A 13977-nucleotide genomic window follows, 5' to 3' on the forward strand; every position below is an offset into this window, starting at 1 on the left:
GTCGGGTGAGGGCCCTCTTCCTGATTCATAGCCAGTGCCTTCTTGCTGTGTCCTCACAAGATGGAAGGGGCCAGGGAGCTCTGTGGGTTCTTTTTTACAAGGGGACTACTTCCACTCCTAGGAGCTCCACCCTCATGACCTAAGCACCTCCCAAAGGCCTCACCTCCTAATTCCATCACAATAGGGATTAGGTTTCAACATATGAATTTTGAGGTGACACAAATATTCAGATCACAGCACATATAAAAGAGCAATTTGGCAAAGAGATTCTCTTACAGAGTTATCAAAACTAACGTCTTTCCTGCAGCTGCTGACCTGGAGTGCCTGTCACTTCCTCGCTGATGCTAGGGTTTCCAGCCTTTTCGCTGCAAATGCTGATGCCTGTGAATTCCCTCTACCTTTCCCTACCCATGGTCCTCTTCCTCAGGCTTCCTCTTCACTGTTGCCAGCAACTCTTAAAACCCTCATCACCTTCCCTTTCTCTCATAGCCAGGGAACTCTGTCTCTTCTTTCTTTTTCACTCTTCTGCAAATTCTTCCCCTCCTCCTGCTTTCTCTATCAAACTGAGGACTGCCACATCTGTCCCTGCATACACACACTGACCAACACAGCAATATACTTCATCATGGTTATGCATAATGACTTGTTATGCACAGTTATTTAGAGTAACCTAGCTCGTACAGTTATTACTATAACAGTGAGAACATTTTTGCTTGGGCTAACAAGTTTAATGCCATATATGAATTCACAAATTCAGTATGGAGAACATGCTCTAAATGAGAGAATGCCAAGTTTAAGTCCACAGAAATTTTACATGTTATTATTACTATTGTTGCTAGTCTCCACCAATTCCATTTTGTTTAATTACTACTTTGAACTCTATTAAAAGCAAAACTCTAAATGCAGTACTTACCATCTGGGGGTAGCTGACTAGCAAATTCAGCTGGTAAAGTTAAAAGCGCATAGTCTTTTAATGCTGCCAACCACAGGCGACTGAGTGTTGGCAGTTCAGGTTGTACGAGTGTTATTAAACTGTCTGGTGGTAGTTCATCTATGGTACTGTAATCATCATCATCATCATCAGTATTTTTAATTGCTCTTTTTGGTTTTGACTCTGCTTCTTTTTTAATCTTCATGGCAACCACATATACCTAGTAAGATATACAGGAGGAGAAAATAACAAGGCATAATATTAAGAAATGACATATTCTAAGTTGTTATTATACAGCTGAATCATCGAAAGTGAGTACATACTAGAAAGTATACAACTTTGGGATTTCCGGATAACCTCAAAAGAATCATTCCACCTGCTTTGGAGGCAATCGTTTTTTTTTATAGAGCTGACTTCTGACTATTGCTCTCACAGCATATTCCTTGAGTAGGGTTCTCTGAATTTTTTCTGGCTTCTCTTGTTCTACTTTACAAAGCCCCCCCTTTATATGTGGTTTTCTTTCTTTTTTTTTTTTTGCCATAGTGTATAACTTCCTGTTTGTTACCTTTGCTTTCATAGATTTATTAGACACAATTAGACAGAAGTCAAAGAAAAAAGCTGAGGGGGGGGGAAGGGCACAGAAAGGATTTCCATAAATATCCTTCAAAACCCCTTCTTATATAGTCCTTAAGTGATATTTAGCAATCTAGTCCTTGCAACAGATGGCTGAGCCAAGAATAATATAATTTACTGGCCAAATATATTATCTGTATCTTTTCTCTCCACTTTATAAACCAAAAAGATGTATAATCACAACTTCCTAGAATATAATCTTAAAGATTCTTCTTTGTTGAAGTTATTTTTGTTTGTTTTCTTTGTTTTTGTACATATATTTTGGCTTTGGCAACTGGCACGTAGCTGAATTACACATCAATGATAAAGCTAAAAAAAAAAGGGGTGGGGGGAGCAAGAGTAAGAAAGAAAACTGCACTAGATAAAAATCTTGAGAAAACTATTTCCCCCTACACAGTGTCATTTTCATTGTTTGTAAGACAAAGTCTATGCATGTGAACAGGGACACTGCAGCTTCTTGATGGCAGGGTCTTATCTCTATTCCTACAATGAACAGACAGTTATGGCATGGTAATTGACTAGATTAGACAACGATTACAGGAAACAATGAATCTTCATTTTTGAGAAGAAGCATTCCTTAACGCTGTGATGGTCTATAACACTTAGTTACAGTAGGTTAGTCATACTTAACACCTGACAATTTAGAAGCAGAAACCACCTAACTTTTGGAGTAGGGACTGAATCTCAAGTTATAAATGTATCACATTCATATTTTCTACTGGTTTTAAGCTCGCTTTCTTCCCCTAGATTTATTATTATGCTGATTTTAAGAAAGTATCTCAATAAGCACTGTAAGTATACTCAGCCATTCACTCATCAAATCCTTCTTAGGTGCTTACTCTTGCCTTGCATTTGCTATTGTGCTAGGGCCTGAGGCAGCAAAGACAAATAATACATGGTTTTCACCTTCCATGGACTCACCGACTGATACAATGAAAGGAGAGTGAGAAAACTGCTGAGAGAAAGGGATTTTTTTTTAAATTTGTTTTAAATGACCTATCTTCCCACCTCACTACACGCAGTGACTACGTACGCTGCCTGGCACCTAACGGACACTCAGTGGTTTGAGAAATGAATGAATGAATCACAGGAAGCACCAAGGATGGAAGAATCTTAATGGACTATGAAAAGGTGAGACAGTGGATTCAAAGACAAAAGTTCACCTGTTCACAGGCAAAGATGGAAGGGGGAATTCCAGGCAGAGGGAATATAGAGCAAGAGCACAAGAGATAGAAACGAGCAAGGCGTGCTGAGGAAACCGCAAGTGTTTGGTATTAGACTGAGCACAGAATGTAAGGCAGAAGTAGCTGAAGACCGTTGGTAATGGGGAAGCGAAGGAGTCACTGCAGGATTTAAAGGTCAGCTGTACGTATTTTTCCTCGAATTTTAATTTAAAAAATTATACCACAAATCGTTTGAAAAATGAGTTTTACAAATTACTCGTAATTCTAATTTCCAGGTTTTCACACTCCAACTTTCTAAGTTGTAATTTTGTTGTACAGAGAATTTTGTATTTAATTTTATCTATTTATATATCATAAGGGTTTCCATATGAATACTAGCCTTCATAACTATTATTCTTAATGGCTGCAATGGAAGACATTATACATTTAACAATTTTCCTGTAGTTGAACTTTTATATTTTTTTCTGATTCTTTTTAGCCTTGGGAATCTTAGAAAGATGAGATATAGTTTTCAAAGACAAAGGTGTTCAGTTCTTCACATTATAAGTAAGGTTCCAACTAAACATTTTTGTAAATTTCTCTCTTTTTCATATTTTGGATATTTTTCCCTAGGATAAAGTTCCAGAAATGGAATTACTGGATCAGTGATTATAAATACTTCCATGGCTCTGAAGAGACACTGCCAAATGCTTTCTAAAAGGGTTCTATATTTTACATTGCTACTTGCAATATGAGAATATATTTTTTAGACTCGTTTTTAAAAAAAAATTGGGTTTATTTTTCTTATGAGATATTACATACAAAATATAGAAGAATCAGAAGCATAAGTAAAATGAAGAAAATAAAACCAGACACAATCCTACTACCCAGATGTAATACTGTTAACATTCTAGCCATGTTGTATATACATACTCAGTCTTTTAAAAACTATGTTTGTATATAATATTATACTCAATTTTCTATTCACTTAATACCATCATCTTTGGATCAAGAAATACATTTATTCATATATTGCCTTTTTTTTTTTTAGAATGATAAACAACATCGCAGCAAACATCCTCAAAGCAGAATCTTTGTGTCTATCCTTGATATTCCTTACGATAAATTGGTCAACTAATGTGTACGATTTTAGAAAGTGCTTTGATAATACAGTTGACCCTTGAACCAATGTGGGTTTGAACTGTGCAGGTCCACTTATACATGGATTTTTTTCAATAGTAAACACTGCAGTACTACATGTCTAATAAACAGCTAAAAATATGGGACTGGAATGTAGGAGAGAGGTATGGCTAGAAAAGTAGAATTAGAATCTTTAATATACAAGTAAAAGCTACTGGGTATGGGTGTAGATGACGCTACCCATAGAGTATGAAGAGTGAGAAAAGCGACAAGAAAAATGCCAATATTTAAAGAGCAGGCAGGCAAAGAGAAGCCAGCAAGTGATGCTGAGAATGAACAATGAAAAGAAAAGAGGAAAACCAAGGGAGTAGTGTCACGGAAGTCAAGGAAAACAAAGTTTCCAGAGGAGACAATATCAAATGCTATAGAGAGGCTAAGTAAGACAGATTGAAAAGTGTTCAGTGATTTGGAGAATTATATTATTTGTAACTTTAGTGAAATAATTTTAATGGAGTGCTGAGAGTAAACCCAGATTGCAGGGGATTGAGAAGTGGGTGACTAGTTGAGGACGTGAAGATACTGAAACTCGTTCAATGAACAGAGGTGTGAAGAGGAAAGTGAGTAGAAGAGGACGAGAAAGCAGAGCGAGATGCTGAGATACAGAAGTGGGGGTGACTGAGATACAGAGTGGGGGTGACTGAGATACAGAGGCGGGGGTAAGTGAGATACAGAGGCGGGGTAAGTGAGATACAGAGGCGGGGTAAGTGAGATACAGAGGCGGGGTAAGTGAGATACAGAGGCGGGGTAAGTGAGATACAGAGGCGGGGTAAGTGAGATACAGAGGCGGGGGTAAGTGAGATACAGAGGCGGGGTAAGAGATACAGAGGCGGGGGTAAGTGAGATACAGAGGCGGGGGTAAGTGAGATACAGAGGCGGGGTAAGTGAGATTCAGAGGCGGGGGGGTAAGTGAGATTCAGAGGCGGGGGGGTAAGTGAGATACAGAGGCGGGGTAAGTGAGATACAGAGGCGGGGTAAGTGAGATACAGAGGCGGGGTAAGTGAGATACAGAGGCGGGGTAAGTGAGATACAGAGGCGGGGTAAGTGAGATACAGAGGCGGGGTAAGTGAGATACAGAGGCGGGATAAGTGAGATACAGAGGCGGGGTAAGTGAGATACAGAGGCGGGGTAAGTGAGATACAGAGGCGGGGGTAAGTGAGATTCAGAGGCGGGGTAAGTGAGATACAGAGGCGGGGTAAGTGAGATTCAGAGGCGGGGTAAGTGAGATACAGAGGCGGGGTAAGTGAGATACAGAGGCGGGGTAAGTGAGATACAGAGGCGGGGTAAGTGAGATACAGAGGCGGGGTAAGTGAGATACAGAGGCGGGGGGTAAGTGAGATACAGAGGCGGGGTAAGTGAGATACAGAGGTGGGGTAAGTGAGATACAGAGGTGGGGTAAGTGAGATACAGAGGCGGGGTAAGTGAGATACAGAGGCGGGAGGTAAGTGAGATACAGAGGTGGGGTAAGTGAGATACAGAGGTGGGGTAAGTGAGATACAGAGGTGGGGTAAGTGAGATACAGAGGTGGGGTAAGTGAGATACAGAGGCGGGGTAAGTGAGATACAGAGGCGGGGGTAAGTGAGATTAAGAGGCAGGGTAAGTGAGATACAGAGGCAGGGTAAGTGAGATACAGAGGCAGGGTAAGTGAGATACAGAGGCGGGGGTAAGTGAGATACAGAGGCGGGGGTAAGTGAGATACAGAGGCGGGGGTAAGTGAGATACAGAGGCAGGGGTAAGTGAGATACAGAGGCGGGGATAACTGACAGCACTTAGCTTGGAAGAGTCCCTCCCCTCCTGAGACTTATGCTTACTAACATCTACTCTCATCCTCCAGGTCTCAGCTTAAGTATCGCTTTCTCCAAGCAGCCTCCTCTGAGACCTCAGACTATTTTAGGTGCTTCTGCTGTGTGTTCACCACAGTCTGGACTTCTCCTATAACAGTCATTATTTTTGTTGCACATACTCGTCCACTAGTTTGTTTTTCTCAGTAAACGTAGAACATCTGGCTTGTGCACCACTGTATTCTCAACTTCTAGCCTGCCACAGAGCCCATGTTTAGTAACACCGTTGAATGAATCAGAGAGTGGGAGGTAAGAGAATGAGAAAAGGTAATCCTAGGTTAGAGGAAAACTTTAAAGTAATAATAATTATTATATTAATAACAACAGGTAACATTCACTGTGCATATAAATAAGGTAGTTATTGAACAAAGTCATTATTACCTCATTTACTTCAAAATGTAATTCTGTGAAATGTGCATAATTATTATCCACACTTTAGGGCTGAGAAACGAGGTTTAGAGAAGCAGTTAAATAACTCACCCAAGGTCACATGGGTAAAAGGAGTTTTCAACTCGCATACATCTAAAGACTTGAAGGTAACAATCTGAGGAGCTGGAAAACTAACATCCTCAATTTTTTGAGTAAAAGGTAGAAGCAAAGATAGATCTTGAGTAGAGAAATCTAGAATATATTGGGCCTTTGAGGAAAAGGACGAAGGAAAGGAAGCTAAGCAAGGAAAAGATTTACTAGACAATATTACAGGCTGAGGCTCGAAGTGCAAATTATTTAATTATAGAACCAAGTTACCCCCAAATAAGAAAAGCGTCTCAAAAAAAAATGTGCATCAATAATTTAGTTATGTGAGGTTTTGATCTAATTTGTTAAAAGCAATTACTTATCTTCCATTCAGTGCCAGATACAATGCTTGGTCCTTTTACATACCTCCCCTTAGAAGAAGATATTACTGCATTTCCATGTTATAATGAAGAAACTGAGTATCTGAGAGATCAAATCACTTGAACAAAGTCACAAAGATGGTGAATTATAGAGACAGAACTTCTTCTAGGGCCTCTGATTCAACATTTAATGCTTTTTATACTGAACTATGTCAGACTTCTCAGTAGGTGAATCAAGCACATTAATGCAAGTCAGCAGAGAACCAACTAACTGGCAAATGGTCTTATGATCATCCAACTACATACCTGTCTCTATGTTTGGGAAATTAATGAATGGGGCTGGAGAATTAAGAACAATTTTGGAAGCTATCTTTTTAAAAATAAAAACCATTCAATCATTTAGAATGTAATTTCTACAGACAAGAAAAGTAATATAAGTTTTAGTTAAAAATTAGATATGTGAAAATTAACATAGAATTTCTGTGAATTTCAGAGTGAGAAAACAATCACATTATAGTATCTTTCCAACACTACTTTCCACCTAAAACTATGGATTTGCATTAATTTGAAAAAAACCTAAAATTTTATCAATAAAAACAAACATTTTATCAATGCAAATATTATTTTACTTCTCTAAGCCAAAAGATGGCAGCAGAGTGAAAATAAAGGAACACTCAGGGATACTCTATGAAAACAACTTGATCTAAAAATCAGAGAGAAAAACTAATTTATACAATATCTTATTGCTCTACATTTTCCTTTTTTATTCCCCTTCTGTGACAAAAAAAATCCACAAAAACCCAGAGGTCCTTTATCTAAACTATATCATCTGGATGTTGCATGCCTTGAGCCAGCAATTGTCTGCTGGGTGGTCACAGGCTGCTGATACCATGGAAATAGGTAAGTGAGATACTGGGTTGGCAGAGGAAGGAATAAAGAGCTACTTGAAGTACCTGAGTGCAGACAGATAAGTATTTGAAAACAACTGGCAGAAGAGATTTAGAAAAGTGAATTTAAAACAATATCATTATTTTTAAAAAGTGGCTATGGGAATAAAAGAGGTAAAAATAGCTATAAAAAAACAAAACATACAAACAACAACCAAAAAACCCTACAGCCTCAGTATCAATGGGTGGCGGCAAGTCTCCTGAAATTTAATCAAATAAGATTCTTGGTGTAAATTTTTTCTATTTTTTTTCTATTTGTAGGTTTTCCCTGCCTAATTTTTCCATAGCAAGAAGAGCCCTTCTTCAACACAGATGTTTTTAAAACAGATTAAAAATATAATTTTCAAAGGTTCAATAAGAGTTCTTTTGAGACATAAATGTATACGCATTTCAGTGAGAAAGAGCAAATAGCAGATTTTTAAAAAAGCACCCTATACCACAGGTCAGTTTTAAACAAAAATCAAACAAAAATTTTTTTACCTACAGGAGTAGGGGAACATTTTCTCATGGATGGAGAAATGGTTAAAAACAATAGGCCATGGTTACCTCTGCCCATGCTTTGAGAACAGCCAGTTTTTCCATGGTTGTGGCACTCTCGCGGTACAGTTGGCTGGAAGATCCTTTTCCGGCCTGAACTTTGTCCAGTGAAGAAACAAGCAGATTGTGTACACGACGGAGATCATTGAGATCACTGACAACTCCACTTCCGATCCATGTACTACATACCTAGCCAAAGGAAAAAAAACTTTTATTTTTATAGTAAAATGTTAACATTAGGGACTTCCCTGGTGGCGCAGTGGTTAAGAATCCGCCTGCCAATGCAGGGGACATGGGTTCGAGCCCTGGTCTGGGAAGATCCCACATGCCACGGAGCAACTAAGCCCATGTACCACAACTACTGACCCTGCGCTCTAGAGCCTGAGAGCCACAACTACTGAGCTCGTGTGCCACAACTACTGAAGCCCATGCACCTAGAGCCCGTGCTCCGCAACAAAGAGAAGTCACCGCAATGAGAGGCCCGCGTACCGCACAACAAAGAGTAGCCCCCGCTCGCCTCAACTAGAGAAAGCCTGTGCACAGCAACGAAGACCCAACGCAGCCAAAAAAATAAAATAAATTAGTTAGTTAATTAAAAAAAAAAGTTAACATTAAACATATAAAAGAATGGAGTATGATTATTTTCCTAGGGGGAAGAAACAGAAACAAAACCAATGAACAAAACAAAACAAAAAAACCTCAATGCTATGCTTTAATATTATTTTTTTAATAAAAAATCAACAGCAAGTATGGAACTTATTATACTCCTATGTAGAAAACAAAACAATATTTACTTAACATGTTTCCACTATCTAATTTCCCAAAAATTTTAACAGAAAAAAATTTCCACCCAAATCAGTTTGGTTATGAATAATTCCTCAATTCAACATTTCTGTTTACTATAGGCAAAAGGTTATTCTGAGTGCTATAGAGGAGTTAAAAAAAAAAAGTAAAGGGAAAAAATCTAGTCCCTGTCCTCAAGAAAGTAAACTCAGATTAAATGAACACATGAGAATGTTTTATGACTGTCATACTGCACTTAAAAAGAGAGAAAGAAGAGATTAATTCTAGCAGGAGAAATGGGAAGGTTTAGATATCAGGAAGTTTTATGTGTATAGATACAGGGGAGTTTCATGGAGGAAGAGACAAGATTAGGAAAGTTAACTGGGATCAGATTATAGTACAATTTAAATTCCATGTGAACTGAATTCAGACTTGTTCTGTAGGCAATCATGAGTTTCTAAGTCTTCTGAGCAGGGGAATATTATTAGAATTGTGCTTTAGGAAAACTGCTCCAATACTAAGTATAGGAAAGCATGTGTTCAGACAGTAAGCACTGTGTTCAGTCACATGACTATTATAATACCACGGAACAGAGATGATACGGATCAAACTGAGAATCAAATGAAAAGAGAGAGGTATCTGAGAAAGACTTGGAAGTAGAAATCACAGGATTTGGAAACCAGTTACATATTTTTAGGGGGTGAAGGCACGGACATGCAAACAGTATGAGGCGATAATCAAAGACTACCAAATTTTGACTGTCAAAGTTTCTAACCTGGATGAATGCAAGGAAGGTGACACCACTGTTTAAGAGAGATAACATAAGAACAAAGGGAAGTGTGGTGGAGATGAGAAGTTAGAGAGCATGATTTTGACTGTGAACTTTGTGACATGCTGAGTTCAAAGTACCAGCAAGAGACATGTGGAAAGATATTCAGTGGGCAGATGGAAACCTGGGTCTGGATTTCAGGAGCAAAGACAGAGGTAACTAAGTCGATCTAGGAATTCTCCACACAAAGATGATCACTAAACCGATGGTCCTAGGTAACTTTCTTCAAGGACTGAGGTATTAAAAAAAAAGCCTTAAGGACAGAACACAGGGAAAATAAACTTCAGGGACAAGTCGAATAAGAAATTGAAAAGAAAACACCAGAAAAGCAATAGGACAACCAGGCAAGTGTGGTGATACTGGAACCAAAGGAAGAATGCCAAGAAGGAAGGGGCTGGGCTTCCCTGGTGGTGCAGTGGTTAGGAATCCGCCTGCCAATGCAGGGGACACGGGTTCAAGCCCTGGTCCAGGAAGATCCCACATGCTGTGGAGCAACTAAGCCCGTGCGCCACAACTACTGAGCCTGTGCTCTAGAGCCCAAGAGCCACAACTATTGAAGTCTGCGTGCCTAGAGCCCATGCTCCGCAACAAGAGAAGCCACCACAATGAGAGGACCGCGCACCACAGCGAAGAGTGGCCCCCGCTTGCCACAGCTAGAGAAAGCCTGTGCACAGCAACTAAGATCCAACGCAGCCAAAAATAAATAAATAAATAAATTTATAAAAAAAAAAAAAGGAAGGGGCTGTCTGATAGTGCCAACCTTTTTTTTTTAATTGAATGAAAGATTCTTTAAATTCTATTGTGTTTTATAATCTTCACACACATGATTTCATATAATCCCATAATAACCATTTTCCCCCCCATCCCTACATTGCCCCACTCCCCCTTTCCTCTCCCCACTGGTAACCACTAGTTTGTTCTCTGTATCTCTTTCTTTTTTGTTATATTCATTAATTTGTTGTATTCTTTTTTTAGATTCCACATATATGTGATAACATACAGTATTTGTCTTTCTCTGACTTATTTCACTTAGCATAATGCCTTCCAAGTCCATCTATGTTGCTGCAAAATTCTGTTCTTTTTTATGGTTGAATAGTATTCCATTGTGTATATATACCATATCCTCTTTATCCATTCATCTGTTGATGGACACTTAGGTTGCTTCCATATCTTGGCAACCGTAAAAAATGCTGCTAGGAACACTGAGGTGCATGTATCTTTTCAAATTAGTATTTTTGTTTTTCTCGGATACATACCCAGGAGTGGAATTACTGGGTCATATGGTAGCTCTATTTTTAGTTTTTTGAGAAACCTCCGTACTGTTTTCCACAGTGGCTGCAACAACCTACATTCTTACCAACAGTGTATGAGGATTCTCTTTTCTCTACATCTTCGCCAATTGTTATTTATGTTTTTTTTTTTAAATTAACATAATCATTCTGACTGGTGTGAGGTGATAGCTAATGGTGGTTTTGATTTGCATTTCCCTGATGATTAGTGATGGTGAGCATCTTTTCATGTGCCTGTTAGCCATCTGCATTTCCTCTTTGGAAAAATGTCTAGTCAGTTCTTCTGCCCAGTTTTTAATCTGGTTGTTTGTTTTGATGTTGAGTTGTATGAGCTGTTTATATATGTTGGAATATTAACCCCTATTGGTCATATCATTTGCAAATATCTTCTACCATTCAGTAGGTTGTCTACTATTTGTTTTGTGTGTGGCAGCTTTAAGTTATTAGTTTTTAAAATCAGTACTTTTTCATGGAAAAAACCTGATCCAAAATCTGTCATTTCCAAATTCATTCTACGAGGCCAGCATTACCCTGATACCAAAACCAGACAAAGATACCACAAAAAAAGAAAATTACAGGCCAATATCACTGATGAATGTAGATGCAAAAATCCTCAACAAAATATTAGCAAACCAAATCCAACAACATATTAAAAGGATCATACACCATGATCAAGTGGGATTTATCCCAGGGATACAAGAATTCTTCAATATCTGCAAATCAATCAGTGTGTACACCACATTAACAAACTGAAGAATAAAAACCATATGATCATCTCAATAGATGCAGAAAAAGCTTTTGATTAAGTTCAACATCCATTTATGATAAAAACTCTCCAGAAAGTGGGCACAGAGGGAACATATGTCAACATAATAAGGGCCATATATGACAAACACACAGCTAACATCATACTCAATGGTATAAACCTGAAAGCATTTCCTCTAAGATTAAGAACAAGACAAGGATGTCTACTCTCGCCACTTTTATTCAACATAGTTTTGGAAGTCCTAGCCACAACAATCAGAGAAAAAAAAGAATTCCAAATTGGAAAGGAAGAAGTAAAATTATCACTGTTTGCAGATGACATGATACTATACATAGAAAATCCTAAAGATGCTATCAGAAAACTACTAGAGCTCATCAATGAATTCAGTAAAGCTGCAGGATACAAAATTAATACATAGAAATCTGTTGCACTTCTATACACTAACAATGAACTATCAGAAAGAGAAATTGAAGAAACAATCCCATTGATCATTGCATCAAAAAGAATAAAATACCTAGGAATAAACCTACCTAAGGAGGTAAAAGACATGTACTCAGAAAACTATAAGATGCTGATGAAAGAAATTGAAGATGACACAAACATATGGAAAGATATACTGTGTTCCTGGTTTGGAAGAATTAATATTGTTATAATGACCATATGACCGAAGGCAATCTAGATTCAACGCAATCCCTATCAAACTACCCATGGCATTTTTCACAGAACTAGAACAAATAATTTTAAAATTTGTATGGAAACACAAAAGTCCCTGAACAGCAAAACAATCTTGAGAAAGAAGAACAGAGCTGGAAGAATCATGCTCCCTGACTTCAGACTATACTACAAAGCTACAGTCATCAAAATAGTATAGTACTGGCACAAAAACATACACAGAGATCAATGGAACAGAACAGAGAGCCCAGAAATAAGCCCCCACACTTATGGTCAATTAATCAATGACAAAGGTGGCAAGAATATACAATGCAGAAAAGACAGTCTCTTCAATAAGTGGTGCTGGGAAAACTGGACGGCTACATGTAAAAGAATGAAACCAGAACATTCTCTAACACCATACACAAAAATAAACTCAAAATGGATTAAAGACCTAAATGTAAGACCTGTTACTATAAAACTCCTAGGGCAAAATATAGGCAGAATACTCTAAATTGCAGCAATATTTTTTTTGGATCTGTCTCCTAAAGCAAAGGAACTAAAACAAAAATAAACAAATGGGGCCTAATTAAACTTAAAAGCTTGCACAGCAAAGGAAACTGTCAACAAAACGAAAAGACAACGTACTGAATGGGAGAAGATATTTGATAGTACCAACTTTACTCAACAGTTACAAGTCTTCACTTTCTTACCTGAAATCCTTAGGCTAAGACGTGTTGCACAATTCACAACATTTTTGTAAAAGGTAATAAGGTAGATGAACTTAATTAAGGGATGAAGCAAGATGTGTAGCAGCATCCCATAATTAACACATGGATATTTCCGTAATGAAATGTAGTACGAATCACACTAAAAGAAATCAATCAGGGATTTCCCTGGTGGCGCAGTGGTTAAGAGTCCACCTGCCAATGCAGGGGACATGGGTTTGAGCTCTGGTCCAGGAAGATCTCACATGCCACGGAGCAACTAAGCCCGTGTGCCACAACTACTGAGCCTGCGCTCTAGAGCCTGTGAGTCACAACTACTGAGCCTGTGTGCCACAACTACTGAAGCCCACGCGCCTAGAGCCTGTGCTCCGTGACAAACAGAAGCCACCGCGATGAGAAGCCCATGCACCACAACGAAGAGTAGCCCCTGCTCGCCGCAACTAGAGAAAGCCCACGCGCAGCAACAAAGGCCCAACCCAGCCAAAAATAAATAAATAAATTTATTTTTTAAGAAAAGAAATCAATCATTACTATCGTCTCACTCAGCTTCATGTCAGGGCCAGGTGAGTATAGTCAGTTCAGGCTTTGTTACCAAATAAATTATGAAAAAGCTTTTGGTTTTCAGAGCATTTGGACATTGAATCATGGTTAATGGATTCTGTTCCTATATTTGAAACTTTTAAAAAGTTGAGAAAAAATGTATGTGTAAACTATTTCATTCTCTTATAATCTTATTCTCAAAGAATTCAAAACTAAATTAAATAAAATTCAATAAGGACATTTAAAAACTGCTTGTTACCAATACTGATGGCAAAAAAAAAAATGCCAGCCACAACAATGCTGAAA

At 38.3% G+C, this 13977-nt stretch overlaps 1 protein-coding gene across 2 annotated transcripts in view; it reads right to left on the bottom strand.

The window, feature by feature from the left end:
- HEATR5B (HEAT repeat containing 5B) overlaps positions 1 to 13977 on the bottom strand; it is a 95348-nt gene that overhangs the window by 15614 nt on the left and 65757 nt on the right. For both annotated transcript variants that reach the window (XM_061210773.1, XM_061210774.1), the window contains 2 exons: positions 8095 to 8274; positions 914 to 1151 (listed from right to left, as the gene is read on the bottom strand). In XM_061210773.1, the coding sequence (XP_061066756.1) occupies positions 914 to 1151; positions 8095 to 8274 (418 nt within the window). The remainder of the gene's footprint in view (positions 1 to 913; positions 1152 to 8094; positions 8275 to 13977) is intronic.

This window comes from Eubalaena glacialis, chromosome 14, assembly GCF_028564815.1.
Source record: "Eubalaena glacialis isolate mEubGla1 chromosome 14, mEubGla1.1.hap2.+ XY, whole genome shotgun sequence".
Taxonomy (NCBI): domain Eukaryota; kingdom Metazoa; phylum Chordata; class Mammalia; order Artiodactyla; family Balaenidae; genus Eubalaena; species Eubalaena glacialis.